Consider the following 21,563-nt stretch of genomic DNA (forward strand, 5'->3'; position numbering starts at 1 on the left):
AAAACGAGGTATCGGACGGTGTCGAGGGAGACAACGAAACGAAGGGGAGAAAAAAAGAACTGTAGCCCGCCACATCGCCAGTCTGCTGCTCTTCTCGTGGCTCCACTGCAGGCATAGGCTGCCAGACTTCTCTGCAGCCAATCCTGAAGCTGCTCTCTTACAGGAGAACAGCTTCAGGATTTGCCTGAGCGCTGATGATTTGCCTAAAGTATCGAAGGATGTAAAAAACCTCGGAATGACCATGGACTCCAAGCTGTCGATGAATGCCCAAGTGAATAAAGTAGCAAGATCAAGCTTTGCTACTATAAAAATGCTGCGACGAATTTTCCCTCATTTGGGATTTCCACACAAGGTCCAAGCTACCATCTCCCTTGTTCTATCCAAACTCGATTACGCCAATAGCCTCTACCACGGATCACCTTTAACGACCATGAAAAGACTACAACTGATTCAGAACTCGGCTGCCAGACTACTCTTGCATATCAAACCGCGAGACCACATCTCCCCTGCCTTGAAAGCCCTGCATTGGTTACCGGTTGCCAGAAGATCCACGTTAAAGCTGCTTTGTATTACCCACAAAGCAATACATGGAATAGGACCACTCTTCATCAGGAATAAAATCACCAAACACATTCAACAAAGGAACCTCCGCTCTAAAGGAGCATCTCGCCTCGAAATCTCACCATACAAGAAAAAAACTTTGGGTGGCACACCCTTCTCTGTTCAAGCAGCCAAACTATGGAACTCTTTACCCCCCAACATAAGATCCACCGACAACCACCTTATCTTCAGAAAACTACTCAAGATTTAGCTCTTCCCCACATAAGCACCATACGGAAACAGAAATTTACCGCATATCCCTCTGTATATAAGCATTTGTTTTCACTATAGATATGTACCCATCTTTGTGTATTACTTTATAAAACACTAGCAGCCCGTCCCGACGTTGTCCGGGGCAGAAATAGAATGTGTGGCACATCACTTTCAATCCACTCCCTGTGACATACGTGATTTATAATGAAAGTGTGAGCAACTGTGCCTCTGAAAGCTTTTTCATTGTAGTAATTGGAAAAAAGTAAACCGTGAGGTTAGCAGCATTAGGTAAGTATCACAAAATGTAAGATTATTTCGGAGCGTTATTTATCATTGAGCTTACACGTCGTTATGTACCTGTTTATTGAGGTTGGTGCTTGAGCCCCCGCCTGAGCACCTGAGCAGTCTGCAAAGCTTTGTGATCCCCGCTGTTAGGCTGAGTGGCTTGAGCCCCCGCGTGAGCACCGTAGCAATGCCGCGGCCCGTGAAGCCTTGCCCATTGATGTTTGGCCACGCCCCTCTGACAATCATTGAGCTTACATGTCGTTTTGTACCTGTTTATTGAAGTTGGTGCTTGAGCCCCCACCTGAGCACCGGAGCAGTATGCAAAGCTTTGTGATCCCCGCTGTTAGGCTGAGTGGCTTGAGCCCCCGCGTGAGCACCGTAGCAATGCCGCGGCCCGTGAAGCCTTGCCCATTGGTGTTTGGCCACGCCCTTCTAACAACGTCCAGGAGGCGCGCCCCGTGAATGCGGTGCCCATTCAGGTTTTGCCACGCACCTCTGACAACGGCCAGGGCCACAACTGGGTAATGCCAAGGTTTTTGTTTACAATGCCATTTTCGCTTTTACCAGTAATGACGGGGAATGGCGCGCCCCGTGAATGCCCCGCCTATTGGTGTTTGCTGTTTGTCCACGCCCCTCTAAACGCCCACGCCCACACGGGAGTCCTGTGAAGGTTTATTTGCCAAGCCCATTGCTGACAGCACAACGCCCACGCCCACAAGGGACTACTTTACCCCTAAGGTTGTTTTACCTTTGTAATGTATATGGTGGCCACTTGTATAGCCTATGTCCATCTGCTGCAACTGTCCTTTCCAATGCTGTATTGGGTGTTCTGATTGGTGCTGTGGTTCCTGAGATTACCCGCCTCAAAGGTTTTGGCTCTCTCTTTATTATATTAGTATAGATGTAAAATAATTATGTTGAGAAAAGAAAAAATAATAATAATCAATAAATAAAAATCATTTTTAGTCTACATGTACATACTTCCATTGTGCATCTATGTACCTTCCATGTACTTGGAGCTGTGTCTGTTATTTTCCTCCTGAAAAAGCATATCCAATGCACTACCCTATTTCTCATCCTGTGCCTCTATCAATATATTTAATCTAAATATACTTACTTCCTTTATGTATCTATATACTTTCAATGTACTTATGGATCTATATATTTATCACTTTCTTCTAATTTAGTATTTCCAATGCACTAGCCTTTTTCTCAGCCTATACTTCGCTCAATATATCTTCTAGCCCAACCTTCTGACTCATCTCAAACTTCTATCTACTACTCCTTCCAAAGCACTACCCTATCTCTCATCCTATACATCTATCAATATATCCTCTACATCCACTCTCTCATTTATCCCAAACCCCTTACCACTACTATGATCGCCAAAATAACCCTTTCTAGACTCTCTCCTGCTCTACCCCTCCTTGCATCATCTGACACCTTTTTTACTAGACCGATACCCTAAAACAAACCTTTCTAAACTCTTCCCTCTGACTCCTCCCCTCCAAAACTCCTTTTTACTCTTCCAAAAGCCTCTTCCTACTGCTAAGACCTAAAAGAAAAAAAAATCCTTCACTCTTTTTTTATCCCTCCACTATCCTTTTCAATCAAAATTATCAGACTACCATGTTCACTTCTCAAATTCCATATTCAACTATCCTAATATACGCCCAAATAACTGAATAACATATCTCCTAGTCAAATTACTTCAAATGTATACTATACTAATTTTCAACACTAATCCTTTATGGGTTCCGGAGTGGCATGCTACTCGCTAGAAAAGTACTTCAACACCCATCAGGCGTAACAAGTGCTATATGAATGCTAATCTTTCTTCCCCTTTTATACCTCGCTATCCTTCTCACTCCAAGTAACAAACTAATGTCGACCACCGAAATTACCTCATATTTCACCATATTAATTCACCACTAATCCTTTATAGGCTTCCTGAATAGCGTGCGACAACAAGCGATAAATAAATACAAACCTTTGTCCTCCTCTATCCTTCTGCTATCATTCCATATCCAAATAACTGAGTAACCTATCCACCACTTAGTGTACTTGCATGTTTCACTGTACTAATTCAACACTAATCCTCTATGGGTCCTGGACTAGCGAGCTACCTGCCGAAAAAGCGCGTTGACGCCTTGTCAGGGGTAGTAAGCGCTATATAAATGCAATTACAATATAATACAATGAGAACAGTGCATATCATTCCCTGTCTGTGCATTGCCATACCCCGGCCCCACCCGCAAGACTCTGGGAAACAAAATAAAAAAATAATAACGTGGGTTTATTATAGTTTTTTTTTTTTATTCTGCTTGAAGGGGGTGGGCGAAGCTCCTCCGGCATAGCCGATGTGCTGCCACTGGCAAAAATAGACGCCAAGTTTAGTAACTCTGCATGTACACTTTATTTAGTGATACCTTTTGGCATGCATTGTGTTATGTTTTTGGACTGCAAGACTTATTGGTAACCATTGCATTAAATCTACGTAGTGTGGGGTTAAACTCCACCAGAGGAGTGCTACACTCTAATCCACCACATGGTATATTGGCTGTTCTGTGTATCGCTCTCTGGAGTGTTTTAAAAATAGTCAGTTCTTTATCATTCAAGCATTGTCTACAGAAACATTCCTTTTTCATATTTTTTCTGCAGTAGGCTTTTGTGTCATTGAGAGTACTAGAGTGGAGTGCGACTCTGACCTTTGGATGGCCACTCAATTGTATTTTTTTTCTCAGAAATCTCATTCTTTTCAGTTCATTAACACCACTGCAACCACCACCACCCTCCTCACAAAGGCCATTTCCACCACTACCATCAACATTACAATAAATAAATCATTACTACCAACATTACCATCCCCACCATTACTACTGCCAATAGCACCACCAATTCAATCAATTTATTTATTATGATTTAGAATTCCGCAGAGTTCCACATAAAAATACATCTTAAAACACAATACATTCCACGAAAAATTTCCAAGATAAATTCAAGTTGTCATTTTCATTTAAAAGCACGTATGAACATAGCAGTAGGAGTCGATCTTGGAATTTTCAAATTCGAGAAGGGGTGAACTTTAAATAATCGAATTGTCATACATTAATTCTTACTAATTTATAGGAGTTTCTAATCTAATACTATCCTAAAACATTCGATTAAAAAAATTATTGTAAAATACCAACATTTAAAATTTACTATACAGTACTAGATCATGGACGTAATAAAAGATAATTTATCTATTCACTAAACTGTACTGTGTAACCAGCAGCATAATAAAAGTGCAAAGTAGTTCAATAACATACGCTCGCCTTTTTCATGATTACCAATACAGTTACCACCAACATTACCACTGTCACCACCAGTGTTACTACCATTACAAATACCACCATTATCACATTTGCCACCAGCATTTATTTCTACCACTATTTACCATTATCACTGTTACTGTGATTACCATTACCACAATGATACCAATTAGGGGGCCTATTACCAAGTTGGTCGAGTTTCCTCCGACCCACACCGTGGCGGAAACAGGGCTGACCGACCTCCAGTCGGCGGTCCCGACCGCCTAATTATGATGCTAGTACGTATGATGTGGTTGCATGCTCCCATTTATCTATGGGAACATGTGTTACAGCTGTAACACTATCTCCCATAGAGTTTGTGTTAATCCCTGCTCTGTGTGGCAGGCACCTCAAGGTGCCTGCCACAAGGTGCAGTGATTAACAGGGGGCGCACAGTCCCCAACCACTGGCCGCAAGCGAAAAGGGGCCCTGCTACAGGCCGCCAAACATGCTTTTTGACAGGGTTTCCATGTTTGAAAGGCCGGCATGGAAACCGTGCATCGTAATCCGGACAGCCTAAACAGCCGCCAATATGGATTACAGGCCTGTTCCAATGGCCAACTGGCTCCTTGAGCCTGTCCCAAGCCAGCCAGAATGCCGGCCAGTTTCAATTCTGACCAGCTGTATGGTTATCAGCCGGTCTGAATTGAAAGAGACGATGTCGGTCGTAAAACCTCCGATTTGACGTAAAACCTCCGATTTGACGTAAAACCTCCGATTTGTCATAAAACCTCCGATTTGTCGTAAAACCTCCGATTTGTCGTAAAACCTCCGATTTGTCGTAAAACCTCCGATTTATTTGTCGTAAAACCTCCGATCTGTCGTAAAACCTCCGACCTAAGGTCGGAGGCTTTACGACAAACATCGTAATCGGACTCTAAGTTATCACTTACATTGTCAATATCATTACTACCAGCACCATCATTACCTTCTCCACCCTCATTTACCACCAGCTTTACGATCACTGTTACAACTGCCGGAACATTTACTACCATATCTACTACCACCAAAGGCACTAGGTCTGGCTTTAAAGATTGAACACCTGGAAATAAGGGCATGAACAGATGCAATTGCATGCATTGGCTTACTGAAGCTAGACCTATCAGTTTCCTGAATTCTTGTTTAATTGGTGCTATGACATTGTGCATCGAGTGGAGGTGGGCGCCTGGATTTCTTTAATGTCAACTCCACCCATTCGGACACATTTGTCAGATAGTAATTGATTAACTTAATTAGAATTTTTTATGTATTCTGTCCAACCTCATTGAGAATGGCCATGTCTCACTTACAACCATGATTAATTTCACTCTCTATTTCTCTCTATTGTAGGGAAGCAAGAAAAAACAAAACAGTTCTCAGTTTGGGCTACCACGGGAACGTGGTGGATCTGTGGTAAGTCTCTGTATTCGATGTGCCACCACCTGTGTTTCTCAGATACGCACTAGAGTGAAAGTAACTAAATAAAACATTCCATGTAACTATCAATGAAACTGCAGTGAAGTGCATTATTCACTAGGGTCCTTGTGCATCACAAGCATAAAATATTCAATGAAAATACCTGTTCACAGTGAAGGATCATGACCATAAAACCCTCTGCCAAAAAATGACCGCCTACTTCTCTGATGATACCTACACAATATTGATGCGGACCTATCACAGTTCAGAACAGCAGCAAATTACATACCCCCTTCCCCCTCCTTAGCCGTAGGGGACTTCTGCTTCCAGTGAATTTGCAGGAAGACACCCATTCTATAGTATTCTGGGATGGATTGCGATAATTTCTCTACTAGCGCCCTCCCCTGTGAATGTGCCAAACTCACTTATGATGTTTTTGGACACATCCAGATTGGTGGAGGTGCTAGAAATCAATCTAATCTGCCTCAAATTTATTTAGCTGTAGTTGTAGAATTTTGAGAAATTCTCTTTATTCTTTTGCTTGTTTTTGGGCCAATTTCCGCTCATCACCTAAAAAATGGGTCATGAATATATGAAGCCACTGAAGTAAACTGTTTTGAACATGCATTGTTAGTTTATCAACATAGATAATACAAACCTTTAAGCTATTCCACGCTCAAAAGCAGTTAATCCACTTTTCCTTTCCATCATTGATTCCCGGCCATCAACTCAGGGATGTTTTCCCCATTTCCATATTTCTGCTTTCTTAATTGTTGTTGGCCTCATCTTGTACTAAAGTGGTAGCTACCTTCATCTCCTGTTTCCTCTTAGAGAATTGGTATTTAGACAGCTGATGCGACCTCTGATGTTGTCACTAAATGATTAGAGCTTGACCACTCTCACCACGGATTAAAAATATATATATATTGATTACAAGAACATTCATAACCACCCAAACAGTCCTTACTTCTTCTAAGTACTCCTTCCACTCCAAGCAAGAAAGAATCAATATTGTTGTGTTAACTCTGGCAGAGAGGTGCTTTTTTTGTTTTACCAATAAACTGTTGTCTAACACTCCCATTAAATTGCCATCTAATAATTTGTGTACGCACTCAAAAAAGTGTACAAAAAAGTGATGGATGGAATGTTTGAATTAATCTACTCCATTGGTAATTTCTGGGGGCTGCAACCCAGTCAATCGCTATTTTGCACACCATGCCAGCGCAGTTTGGTTCCAGCCATATGCAAATCCGTCTTGACCCTGATCCAATGGGAACAAGCCAGCCTGAACTGCCAGACCAGGTCATCCCTGAACTGGATCACAAACAATCTAGGACCAGTTTTGCAGTAGTTAGGGTTCATCAGCCAAGTATAGCTTGGTTCCAATGACAGTGTGCGCAGAGTCATATTTGGGCGTACCCATCCCACATAGGGCTAATGTATACAAAAGGATGATGGATTGAATGCTTCAGTTAATCTAAGGCACTGGCGGCCTGGTGTTTAAAATAACTATGGACTAGGATGCAGTCCTGAGTAAATTACCACTGGCTGAGATTTATTGAAGCATTCCACCCATCACTTTTCTTTATACTTAGTCACTCACAAAAGGCCAGCATAAATCAGTGTTAAGTTCCCTGGAAGACTGAGTTATCAGTTGTTGCGGGTTCTTCCAAATGTTTCTCTCCAATAATTGAGGTCTTGAAAAAGCTATTGTCAAAAACGTCTGCCTTCGCAATACGGCATTGACATGAAAATTGCAGAATTTAGCATACTAGCATTGAGTACAGCTCCTCAGACGGTATCTTATCATGCAAGCACGAATAGTCCTGAGGTTTCATCCTATTCTTGGGCGACTGTTTAGGACTTCTTGGATCATCATGTAAATAGACAAGTGATATGCCAGATAGGTTATTATTTTGCATGACCGAAGCAAGATACTGAATTTCACAGTAGAAATGTTACATATAAAGTATCTGTACTGAAGAAATAACCTAAACACCTTACAAAATAAAATTCTCTGCAGCTTTACACCACCAACCCCTTTACACCACCAAAGAAATCTGAATGTAGTCGCACATTTATACCAGAAATTTACCAAAAATGAATACGGTTTTGTTTTACTTGGAACATTACTTCTCTAAGTGGGTTCGAATATCTTTCTAATTTCTGTTGACGCAGGGAACGGCTTGTATCTGAATATGAAGCCACTGGAGATCTGCTTGTAGACCTAGGATCTGATCAAACCTCCTGCCACAATCCTTTCAGCGGTGGTTACTACCCGGTTCAACTCTCCTTCGAAGAAGCAAATAAGCTCCTCGCCACCAATCCAGAGAGGTTTCGGGAACTCGTGAAAGAAAGGTAGCGATATAACTAAGTGGTTGGTGCTTTCAGAGTTTTGGAGAAACAGACATTATTTGAACTTCTCAGTCTTTAACATTTCAATGATTTGTATCTCTTGTAACTGTTTTGTGGTAAAAAATAAGTATGAGTGGCAACTAACCCCAAGATGGCCTTGACTGCAGTTATGGGTCTGTACATCTTTAAGTTTGAGAAAGGGCAACATAGTCCTTTCCTTCAAGGAAAAATGTGGGTTCCAATTACAAAAAATTCCAAATTGCAGCAATAAACAGAGGGTTGCTATTTTTGCTTTAAGTAACACAATACCTTTTCATGGTAGACCCTGATCATATTTATGGCTTCATGAGGCCTCCCTGCAGAAAGTGTGGTTGTGTGGGTGCTGGATTGGAGACTGGGTTACCACTCCCTGCCTTTTAGGTGATGTAGTCATAAAGTCAACACTGGAGTCTTTAAATGGTAGAGTGCTTCAGACCACAATTTAGACCTCTACTCTGTCCCACTTTCTGCTAGTGAATTATTGACAATTGTCTTTTTCCTGTGCAGTGAAATTAGGATGACTACTGTAGGAAATTGGGTTATTGTTTGAGGAGGTTGTTAACCCTTCTCAAGCAACAACATAATCCATGTAAAGGGTGGACCGTAACAGTAGCTGAATAAACCTGTGCTTAACCCTCTGGTAGCTTGGTACAAAAGCAGTCCGGCTTAACTTTGAGGGATTGTTTTAAGTATTTATGCAGCACTTCAAAATGTAATAAAATGAAAACAATACACAAGAAAAATCTAAAACAATTTAGACAAATAGTCAAATGCAATAAATAGCATGCGACCAAAGCAACAAACATCCAATCAGTAGAACTAGAGATATGCAATTTTATAGGTATATGTAAAAATAGCACCAAGAAGCAGAATCTGTATTTGGTTGCATTAGACCAAAACAGTCACAAGTTCAGGCTGACCCCAATGGAGTGCAGGCCGGGTACATGAACCAGGTTAGTCTCACTGTAAAAGTTACCTTCTGAAAGTCCAACACGCAGAGTTTCAAACTTCAACATTTCACAGGAGGAGATATACAGCTGCCAACCAAGCATCCAGGACCTCATGGTGATTAGAAACTCACTCCAGCAGAGGCCAGCAGACCTAGGATGGTTTAGTTGCAGCAGGGCAATTGCAGGGAGGCCTCTGGAGTTTGCTGTATCCCTGTAGTTCAGAACAGGCAGCCAGCCAACTGACCCTAGCAATCACTCTGATAGTCCTAGGTACAAGGAGATGGTTCTCTTTCCTTCAAGAAGAAAGGCAGGTGTAAAGCAGCAGGGCCGTCTTCTAAGAAACCAGGTAGACATCAAACAGTAGGACATCCCTCTGGAGTACAAGGCAGCCCTTCTGTAGTCTTCTGCATGTGTAGGAGTGTACTGAAGAGTTGATCTGAGGATCCACTGTTCATACCAGATGCCAGCTTTGAAGTGGAAAAAGCTTCTGAAATTTTCTTCCTCCCAACCAGGTCCCAAGATGTCCCAAATGACAAAAGCCTACTGCCCCATTCTTTGTGAGCGTGATGAGGCAGCTCCTTTGAAATGTAAGTGGGGCAGATAACAGCTCTGCCCCTCCAATCCTGGCATCCTGGCCCTCTCCAAGCTACACCCAAGACCTATTGTTCACTGGCTGGGCCCAATACACATTCCTGATGGGGGAGCAATTAACAGACCCAGTCAACTGGAAACTCCTAGAAGGCCTCAAAGTTTAGGGCAAGAAAATGCCAACTATCTAAAAGTATAAACTTTCTGTGTTGGGCCCGTGATCAGTAAGGCTAGGCCCTCTTCAAACTCCATAAACCCCCAAATGCCAGTGCTGATTTACCCTCACACATTCATTCAAATCCATGGTCATACAACTCAATTCTTATGATCACCATTTATTTACTCACTTTGAATCAAAGGTTTTTTGTTATAGCATTCTCATTTTAGAAATACATACGGTATTACAATATTTCAAATCCAGAACAAACATAATCAGCACTCATAAGACCGTTTTTTGATGTGCAAATCAAAACCATCAATGTGGAACAATCTACACAAATCATACAGAAATCATGAACCAAATTATTAACAATTCTTTACTGAGCCCAGGTTCAGATTTTTACAGTTCCACAGGAGCTTCCTGTTTTTTCTCTAATTCATAGCTCCTTATTAAATGGGTCAAAACTAAACAATGTGTGTACGGAGCTCAGGGAGAAGAAAACTCCAAACCAGCTGAAGATTGTGATATTTCTGAGCTCCAATTGTGCCTAAATTTGAAATTCTTTTGTTTGGTAGAAGAATTCAGTTGACACGTTTTGAACTCTTTTCCTTATTTTGGGGTTCGCCTCAGTACTCAGAACATCAGAGCACTCTTTTATTCAGTTTGTCTTACTCAGGCATAAACATTGCACAACGTTCTCCGAAATCCAATGGTCAACCAGAATTCAACTGTTATGCAAATCCTTGCTTCCATCCAAGTCTCCACTGAAAGGATGGAAGAACAAATTGAACCCGTTCTTTATGGGTCACCTTTTTTGGGATGCAGCTTCTCCATTGCGACCTTCATCGGGTCTATTATATACCGTTCGGTTGCTTCCCGAAAAAGTTGAAGTTCAGGCGTACTGGTATAAGACAAACTGGAAGTTCAGTCGCAGCAATACAAAAAATCAATAACAAGATCTGGTGCTCAGAGACGAGTTTCTGTTCCTCTCTTCTATACTTGTGTTCAAGTCCAAACTAAGTAGATGGTTCGATAGTCTAAGGCATCTCGAAATTCAAGAAACTGCAGCAAAATAGGAAAAACAAAGGAACGTTTTGAAAGTAAGGAAATAAGGGAAGTTCAGGAAATAAAAGAATGTGTTAGCATGCCAGAAGCTCTTTCAAGAGTCTTCTTGGGTTAGGAGGAGTGTTAGCCTAAGCCACACTCCACAAGAGTGAAAGAGAGTAAGCAGAGAGGTCTAAACCTCTCAAAGTCCAAGTAAAAGTGGCTGCAAATCAGACTGTGTAAACTCCAGTTATTTGCACCAAAATCAATTTTTGTTCACATCATCGGGGTTCTATTGTCCTCTTTCATTCTCGCATTGTAAGCTGCAACATTTACAGAATATCCCACACTGAACATGGGAACAACATTGCCATTGTGCAACTAAGCCATGTTGCAATAATGCTGAATTGGACTCTTCCGTTAAAACTCTGGCTCTGCATGTGCCTTTGTTAAGGTCTTCTTCTCAGGCTCTCTATCACTAGTACAGTGTTGCATCTAGTCTCAAACTAACAATCTATGTAAAAGCACCTGCAAGGGAAAAATCATGCAAGCAGAAATGGAAAACAGTATTTTATGCAGAATGGAAAACAGGCCTAATAAGGGTAATTTTTGAAAATCAAGTCAATGGTGCACCTTAATTATGCATGTAGGCTTTCTAATACAACTGAACAAAACTTGCCAGCACATTAGATTCATATTGCATGTGGTATACCGTAAAATCTGTAATACGCGTGTGTAAGTATGGTTAAGAACTGCATTTTAAATCAAATATACGAAACATTAGTGCAGACATTACATAAATCCATTGTCATTTCTAAAGTGAACACATTCTTAATAAGTGCGGATATGGTTTATTCATCAATTCTCCAAACAATATTTTATTTAATACGGTTAAGGCACGCTGTGTTATGTATAAAATCTCTAATTCTACAGTGCATGAACTTCAATAATGATGTCAAGTGCAACACCTCGTGTTAATGTCGTAAGGCCACACAGGAAACGTGCGAAGTGTATTTTAGACATGTATTTGTAACTTGTAAAGGGGAAGTCAAAATCGCACTGCTCCTCCTGGCGAAAGGTTTATTTTTCTAGATGGAATTGCCAGTTTAAAACTGTACACAGGCTGCAATGGTAGGTTTAAGACTAACTCTGGGCGTAATTCCCGAAGTAGCGCTACGCGAAGCGCATTTCGCACTACGTGAGCTACGCATAGCACTACGCAATACCCTGTTTGCACTGTGCAAGATGCTGTTTCCAATGATTGCACAGTGCGGACAAGCATGTGGCACTGTGCAATAATTGAAAACGGCATCTTGCACAGTGCGAGCTGTATGCTGTGTTTTGTAAACCTTAAAACTAATCAACACTGTTCAAATGTTTTTCAGCTTGAGAAGGCAAGTAGCAGCCATAAATACACTGTCTGAGAAAGGTCTGTTTTTCTGGGACTATGGAAATGCGTTTTTGCTGGAAGCGAAGAGAGCTGGTGAGTAGAAATTGGATTGCTAAGTGGAAATTGTACCAGATAGTCTTCTGCTTATATCAGTCCATGCTTAGATTGTGTATGATCAGTCTCAAAGTTGCCTCATTGTATATGTATGGTGCTGCAGACGTGATTTCAGAGTAAAACCCCTCTCTAGGGGTAGCCTTGAGCACTCTATTCTTCAGATCACTGGCTGATTGTGATCTTCACTGTAAATTGTGACTCGTCCTCACAGTTGATTTCTGGTGGTGTGGAGGACATATTGCTCCTTTCTCATCGCAGTACACCTAGTATCCACAGCCTATTATCTTCTCTCTTTCTTTTAAACATACCCCGGATCACCAGGAATAAACTAATAGGTAGAATCCTGGAGGTATTTTTACATTCCCACTCACTTCATCATATTCACCTCACCCAGCTCCACTGTAAACAGGTGTTGCAGCACAACTGGGTAGCATTCGGCTACTCAGCTGGGACCCGATGATGAAGCGTGACCCCAACCAGGTTGGTGTGTGAGGGTTTTCTTAACAAACCTTTGAGGTGCCAGACACTAGCGTCAGACAGTTATCTAATGTGGCAGTCTTAGTTGGTTTATAGTTGCATTTAGGAACAAGGACGGCCGTCCACCTGTCCTAGCTCTCCCCCTTTGGATTTCTGAGTGTTCTGCAGTAGCCAGCTGGGATTCTTCCATGCTGCCACATCATTTTCATAGGTCCACATGTTAATTTATTGGTCTGCACCTCCTCCAAAGCCCAAGGAGATTTTAACACCCCATGGCCACTAAAAGAGGAGTAATTGGGAGAAAGTTACTTGGGTCTTCAGGCAACCTGCCCAGTCTCTATGGGCTGCCTTCTTGAATCAACCTCCCTAATAACCATTGAGCCAGGCAAACACAAGCAGTTGAGGTGGTCACTCCGTTTCAAAGAAGCCAACCTATGGAACTTTTTTGCCGTCTTGCACGAAGCTTCTTGAGATTTTGTTGGGGTTGGGAAAGTAGGAACTTTAGGGATGCTATAAATCATGACTTTTTTTTTGTAAGCAGTATGTGTATTAAATATATTAAGAAAATGTTAATATCGGGGTGTTTTTAGTCCGAATCCAGTATTGCTTGATATTTTCCCTGCTCTGATTCTCCACCAATCCCATGGGCATTTTCTTTCATTTTATCGTTTATGGGGTAGACGTGCTAGCATGGCCCAGTTGGAGTCTTCACCTGTTGTATTCCCTTGAAAAAGCAACAGGGTTGCGTCTTACTCCTCTGTCTGGTGTCCTTCATCCTGAGGCAGCTAGTTCCATCCATTAGCCTGTGGCCTTCTAGTTGTCCAAAAATGAAACTCTTTGACATAACCTTCCTTCACTTATGCTACTCCTATCTAGGTCTTACCCTTTTAGAATTCTGTAAGTACTTCAGTAGGGTTGGGGCCCTTCAGTTCGCATCCCAACTTTTTTTTGTTTTGTCCCAGTGACTGTCCAGTGGGTTGAAAGTCATAACCTCTGGTCCACATCTGCAGACATGTCCTATGTCCGGATTAAGAACCCTCTCAGAGAAAGTTACTCGCTGGGTTGCAAGGCCTTTGATAGTATGGAAGATAGGACAGTGAAAATTGGGTTCACTCACGCACTAGACCGCAAGGCACAGTTTTAGCTGATCGCCTCACTTCAGGGTTAGTCTGAACACTTCAGGGGATTTAATGGGAGAGTCAGTAGGTAGTGACCCTTCAAGATGTGGCAGGCTTCTGCCATTGTGTTATGTAGCAGTTGTCGCTTCAGTTCTCACCCATCTATCTCCATTCACACCCATTTATCTGACCTTACACCCTTGTTTTCTCCCTTCCAGGGTCCATGCATTTAGGTGTTCCCTTGAGTTCCCTTCATAGTCTATTAGTCTTTCTGCTTGGTTCCCTCTGTGTTTCTGTTTACTGTTTGGATTCTCAGCTTGCAACATGGCTGTGTTCTGGTGTCCTGGGGTTCCCACCACCTGGCATCTTGTTCTGCAAGTTGCACGTTACAGCATCTTCTGCCAGTAGGACGGATAAGCTTCAGTGTGAACACTAGTATAGTCTTGCAGATTTCATCACTAAACAATAGTCCACACTTCTTTTGTATTCTACTTACTTTTTAGTCTTTGTATAATCACCCGAAGTCGCAGAAGACACCCTAGTGAAAGTCCTCAGACAGCTCCACTGATCGAAGCAAATGTTTTCTGTTTTACTGTTTGCCCAGTTCCTCAGATGGACGTATTCTCTACTTGATGTACCTCTCTGAAAGGATTTGGGGGCAACAGGGGATCCTGATAGGGCTGATTAATCTGAATCTGACACTTAATCCACCTCTCAACTATTATTTCTGTACTTCAGAGAAATAAAATCCCATTACAGAGTGTACAGTGGAAATAAAGGGTCCCAACCTTCCCCACTTCTGCTCCTCTCTGTGGGCTTTCTGCACCCTAAGAAAATTCAATCCACTCTGAATCCTGCCTGGTGAGTTTTGAGCAGCGTTGAAGGCTTGCCACAACTATTAGGATATTATCCCAGTATTCTCTTGCCTGGCCTGGCTGCTAGGGTCCTGCCTGTCTGGTAGCACTGTACATACCTCAAAGTCATTCTCTTTTTTCTTGCCTGTCCTCTATCACCCTCCAGGCCATGTCCCAGCTCTTCACAGTTCTACATCTTCACCTGATCCATCATACAACTGAACTAGCCTGAACCATCTGGGGGGCCACATCCGTGCCAGATTTTCAGGATAACCTTGAAATATCCAAGTTAGTTCAATGGGTGTCTTTCTACACACATTTCTTAAGTGGATGTTCCGAAAATATGGCAAGGATCTGGCCCATCAGGACTTTTGATGAACACCTCTTGTTTGCTGAGTCAGTCCAGTTTCTAAATTCTAAAGTAATCGATGCTTGATGGCTGAGTGGTATGTAGCAAATCCCAGTGTGAAGTAGGTATTGTCGATGTCAAATAAACCTTTAAAAAACTCAAACTCTATTTTTATTGAAAGGAAAGGTGGGTTTATGGAAAAGCATCACCAACATTTTGGTTCAGATAGACCCCAAGCACCGGCTCCGCTTAAGTGAGGCTATTTTAAGTGACTTAAGTCCACATGTATGTAGCTGTTTTGCGTTCCTAATCAGGCCGATTCACAGAATCGTCCCAGTTGCAAATGCGGAAAAGGTTTTTTCCACGTATCAAACCCTATTTTGCAATTCCGTAACCTGTTACCGAATCAAAAAGTGGATTATGATTCAGTATTTGGAAGGGGTGTGTTTAAAGCGTCCCTTCCAAATACTGAAGCGCAGTGGTATGTATGAAAGTTTTGTGACCATCAATGCGGTCGCAAAAACGTTTGCATTTTACCAGCAACTTCAAGTTGGTAACACATTTGCAAATGGGATCGCGTTCCCAAGAAACCTCTTCCCATTTGGGAATGGTGGCACAAACGTTTTTTAAGAGCATGCAGTGGTCCCAAGGACCACTGCCGGCTCTTAAAAAATGAAAAGAAAACTTCTCGATTTCTTTTTTTTTTTTTTTCCTCCTAAATGCAACCCGTTTTTCTTTAAAGAAAACGAGCTGCTTTTAAAAAAAAAATGATTGCTTTATTGAAAAGTGATCAGGAACATGGAGAAAGGCCACCATCCTCGTGATTTTAGCGATTCCTAGGGGGTTGCAATTTGCACTCTACCTCATTAATAATAATGAGGTAGGTCGATTTGGAACCCCTAGGAATCTCAAAATGAAACTTTGAGTTTCATACATTTGTAATAGCGATTACCAAATCGCAATTAGTTAATCGATATTACAAATGTTGATACATGTGGCCCTTAGACCCTGTGACGGGCCATGTATATTGACTCATTTTGGATTATATTCATGCACAAAATAAAGGACTTGTGATTCTATTTGGTCCCTGCTTAAAATGTTTATTTTTGATTATTGTATTTTGAACCCTACCAGGTGCTGAAGTAGAGAAGACCGGTGTAGGAAAAACTGAATTTCGCTATCCTTCATATGTGCAACACATAATGGGGTAAGTAGTAATTAGTCCACAGACAGTAATGAGTATCCCTGGCAACTAAAGCATTTGTAAAACATGCTGGGCATAATTGTGTAGGAATGAGCGGGCTAAACACCAAAAGTGTTATGTCTGTCTTTGAAGTGGAAAGTAATATATTTTCAGATCCATGTCCGCATTACCCTTTTCAAACTCGGGCACATCTGTCCCTCCTCCTCTTGTCCTCTGTGGTTTCTTACCCCTACTGTTGCCATGGTGCATGCAAAAATATTGCAGATTCCTTGATCAATGGGAGGAGACTTCCTCCAGGAGAAATACTGCTGACCACATGTCTTAGATGCAATTTTCTTAAGTAGACTGTTGTACTCTGCACATAAAGACACTGGTAGCCATGTTGTAAGTTTCTAAGTATTCTTTATTAAATCCAAGTAAAGTGGTATCAATCAAGGATCAGCCATGTAACAGCTCCTTCACCAGCCACACCAGGAGAAGCCTGCCTAGCTGCTCAGCCCATCTCCAACTGTCCCCACTTATCCACCCAGGCATTCCATTCATCAGTCACTCCAACATTCCGTCACCATCTCTCACTCTGGCTGAGCAGCTAGGAGGACCTAGGCTGATTTACATATAAATGTAAACCTTAGGATATAACATTATCCCTTTCCTTTTAAAATGAAAACAAAACTTACAATTTTAAAGAAGAGAACTATACACAGAAAGGCGATAATGTTCATAACTAAGGGATGAAAATGAGATTGTTAGCTATCCCTGGCAGCACGTCCTAATGCGGAGGAGGGGGGGGTCTCATAGAGTTGGGCGATTTTACTATTTGAAGTGAACTGCGTTGTTACAGTTGCAGCAACATTCCGTCACCATCTCTCACTCTGGCTGAGCAGCTAGGAGGACCTAGGCTGATCTATATCTATACTAATATAATAAAGAGAGAGCCCAAACCTTTTAGGCGGGTAATCTCAGGAACCACAGCACCAACCACAACACCCAATACAGCGTTGGAAAGGGCAGTTGCAGCAGAAGGACATAGGCTATGCAGACGCCCACCATATACATTTAAAAGGTAAAAGAACCGTGCCAGCAAAGTAGTCCCTTGTGGGCGTGTCTGCGTTGTGCTGTGGGCGTGTGCTGGGGGCGTGACAAACGCTAGGGGCGTGTGGTACGTTCTGCCCTTCATGCCATGTCTCATATCGTGTGCTGTGGGTGTGTGCTGGGGGCGTGGGCGTGTGCGGGGCGCAGGATTACAGAAAAAAAAGAGCGTTGTGCCCAATATTTCATTGTTTTTTCTTCCCAGGTTCTGTACATTCCAGCTTTGGGTGTTCACCCTGCTCCCTATAAATATACCCTGTACCCCAAAACCCAAACCTATCCCTAAACCCTAAAAATACTCCTGTACCCCAAAACCCAAACCTAGCCCTGAACCCTATAAATACCCCTGTACCTCAAAACCCAATCCTACCCCGAACCCTAAAAATACCCTACCCCAAACCTAGCCCTGAACCCTAAAAATACCCCTGTACCCCAAAACCCAAACCTACCCCATAACCCTAAAATACCCCTGTACCCCAAAACCCAAACCTAGCCCATAACCCTTAAAATACCCCTATACCCCAAACCCACCCCTGAACCCTAAAAATACCCCTGTACCCCAAAACCCAAACCTAGCCCTGAACCATAAAAATAAACCCTGTAGCCCAAAACCCAAACCTAGCCCTGAAGCCTTAAAATACCCCTGTACCCCAAAACCCAAACCTACCCCTGAACCCTAAAAATACCGCTATACCCCTATACCCCAAAACCCAAACCTAGCCCTGAACCCTAAAAATACCCCTGTACCCCAAAACCCATACCTATCCCTAAACCCTAAAACTACCCCTGTACCCCATAACCCAAAACTAGCCCTGAATCCTATAAATACCCATGTACTTCAAAACCCAATCCTACCCCGAACCCTAAAAATACCCCTGGACCCCAAACCTAGCCCTGAACCTTAAAAATACCCCTGTACCCCAAACCCAAACCTACCCCTGACCCATGAAATACGCCTGTACCCCATAAACCAAAACTATATCTGAACCCTTAAAATAGCCAAACACCCCAAAACATATACTTCAGTACCCCAAAACATATACCCCTATACCCATACTTACATTAAAAAAAACATGCTTTTACCATTCATGCATTTACAACGAATTTCGTTGTAAATGTATGCGTGGTAAAAGCATATAAAATGTAATGCCATGCGTTATAATGGCATTGCGGAGTCCTGGTACTTTCGTAATGAAAGTATGCGGAGTGATGGTATGCAGAAAGAAAGTAGCGGAATAATGGGTGTTTACCCTCCCCCGGTAAGTACATTGGTGGCATGGCGGCCCACATCTCCAGCAACATACTCATATTTTTTCACCACCGATTTGAAAAATGCACAGGTCTCTCTCATTGATGGCCAGCACCGACATACACTTTTAGACACACCTCCCGCCACAAGTTCTAGAATTGCGAACTTTAGAGCTGGGGAGCTACGTTCGAATCTCGGCATCAGCTCAACATCCTGTGATTCCAGGCAAATCGCTTTGTCTCCCCGTGCCTACCACAAATGACTGTGTTCTTCTGTAATGTAAATTGTGCTCATGCCATGTTGTCGAGTTCGCGCTATATAATATTGCAAGGAAAAATAAAGTAGGGAAACTTGAGTTCACACACTACTGAACGCGCACTCTCAAGTGCATCAGCAGTGCACTGTGAATCTGAGCGTTTCACAGGCCTGTCACAGATAAGAAATGCTATCAAAACGAAATCCTACAAAACAATATACTACTGGCCGGCAGCAATTCATACCCGGACAACGTCGGGACGGGCTGTTAGTTTACATATAAATGTAAACCTTAGGATATAACATAGACCAAGCACTTTTTTTGGACTGTTTTGCTCCTTTGGCGAAGAGGCACAAAGAACGTTGTCAACTTTCCACCTTGCTGTTATTGTGGGGTGGGGTTATCCTTTGCCCTGAGTGACCCAACTGCATTTGTTATCTGGTATTCTGACAATGATGAGGCCTAAACCTGTCCTATAACTCTGGTTCTGAGATCTGAAGTTGTGCACCAACCATGCCCTCAAGCTGAAATGGGACTGCTGTTCATGTTCTGGGTTGTGGTGGAAGTGATTAATTTTCATAATCCTAGCACTAAATTGACCTTTTTCTCTGATTCGCTAGCAGTGTGGTGACCACTGACCCTGCTTGTGTAAAGTTCTACCTGCATGAGACACCCAGACCCTTGTGCTGCCATCTGGTGCATGTAGAGCGTGTTGTGTAAAATGCGCATGGTAGCACGACTGTGTGCGAACGTGGGGAACCTGAGAATAGGCGTTAAGAATTAGAGTCGGGACAAGGGTAATGTTGCCAAGGCACAGGATGTCCGGGAACCTACATTTGAACTCTTTGACTGTGGACCTGAGTTGAGAAAAATACTTATCCTATTAACCAGTATAGTTGATTTAGGTGTGCCTGGTAAAATGTTTGAAGCACTTGAGATGGAGGATCTGCTTTCTATTTGAGAGTCCCATTCACTGGACAAGTAAATGAATTTACCAAGGTTTGTTTCTCGATGTTTAGCAGTTGGAAGGACGAAATAACCCAAATTTACTACAAGTAGTCGCCCTGGGAGGACTTCAGTGCAGGTATAGTTCCTAGCTTGATCTTTTGAGCTTGTTCTGCAATTGACTGAAATAATCTAGCCTCCTCTACCATCACTGGCTGACTGTATGCTTGTCTTTGATCCTGTACATTGCTTGCTGCCTTTTTGGCTTAGTTCCTGCTATAGAAATACCACTATGCATACATATATATTCATACAGTTGACTGTGTCAAAGTGCTTTGTGGGTGAATGAGGGTGAGATCCAGGAAAGCAAAAAAAAGGACAAATACTTTTCAATGATGGACACTTCTTTTTACAACGCTTCACATCACACTGTAGCCATTTCTTGGCCCCTAATGGCAGGTGTTACTTTTACCCCTATTATCGAAGCTCCATTTTGTTGACCTCTAGGATCTGAAAGGCTAAGTCTGCTCTGCTTGGTCTTATAGTTGAGGACTACTTACTGCTACATTTCTCAGCATCCAGGGCCAACATGGCACACTGGTAGATTAAGAAATAATGGAGGTTCAGGCACCGACTCCCCTGAATGACTCTTCCCAGTAGGACTGGGGCCGTTTTTGCGGTTTTATTTTTTCAATTTTACATTAAAAACATTTGCAGAGTTTGTTATAGACTTGTGACAGTGCCCTTAAGGCTTCAGCCTTCAGCACCCTTAATGTTCGCCACAACCCAATCCCTCCTTTCGGTTTGCTCTCTGCCCAGATAGCATCCCTGAAAATGGGAGGGTCTTGCCATAAAAACCTGGAAACTATGATGCAAAAGGCAAGTGCTGGGCCCTGGGGCATGACGGGAGAGGCCATTCTCTCAGCCCTGGGACTCCGTAACCAACCTGATCTTTTAGTGTAGCTGCTACGACCCGGTCCATGGGTGTCTGGTTCCTTGCCAGGTTGTGCAGTATAAGGAGCAAAATGAATTACCATGAAAGGGAATTTCTTTTACGTTTAACTTTAATTTTAAGAAATATTTATTTTTTCTCGATTCCACTATTCCATTCTGGGTTTTGGCAATCCTATACGGCACTCCGCAAAACTGATTTATTATTTAATCACCAGTGCAACAATAATATATTTGATATCACTTTAATAGTGAGGCACTGGTAAATATTGAAGATATTGCAAAACAAAGCTGAGGTGCCATTTCATTCCTTCCTTCCTCCAATCGCTGCTGGAATCTCCAGTAGCTGTGATTTCAGGGTAACCTCTTTCCATTTTCTTGGTCACTGCAGATTAATTCGAATTATTTTGAGACCTCCGTGTTGAGCAGAGACTGCACCTTCCACTGGCAGTCACAAGACTGGAAGAGCTCTGCTCGTGTTTATGGCATTTTGACTGTGAGGTTCCAACACATTTCAGTTGTGTTCAGATAAATGTCCCACTTGGCTCTAGCGCGGTGGCTCATAGGTGTGAGTGTAGTTGTTTG

At 42.4% G+C, this 21,563-nt stretch overlaps 1 protein-coding gene across 1 annotated transcript in view; it reads left to right on the top strand.

Annotated features, from left to right (window-relative positions):
* The window catches only part of UROC1 (urocanate hydratase 1), a 196,713-nt gene that overhangs the window by 116,421 nt on the left and 58,729 nt on the right, over positions 1-21,563 (top strand). Inside the window, exons 10-13 of the mRNA XM_078661719.1 lie at positions 5,781-5,843; positions 8,025-8,204; positions 12,368-12,465; positions 16,419-16,491. Of these exons, the coding sequence (XP_078517845.1) occupies positions 5,781-5,843; positions 8,025-8,204; positions 12,368-12,465; positions 16,419-16,491 (414 nt within the window). The remainder of the gene's footprint in view (positions 1-5,780; positions 5,844-8,024; positions 8,205-12,367; positions 12,466-16,418; positions 16,492-21,563) is intronic.

Source organism: Lissotriton helveticus, chromosome 9, assembly GCF_964261635.1.
Source record: "Lissotriton helveticus chromosome 9, aLisHel1.1, whole genome shotgun sequence".
NCBI classification, from domain to species: Eukaryota; Metazoa; Chordata; class Amphibia; order Caudata; family Salamandridae; genus Lissotriton; species Lissotriton helveticus.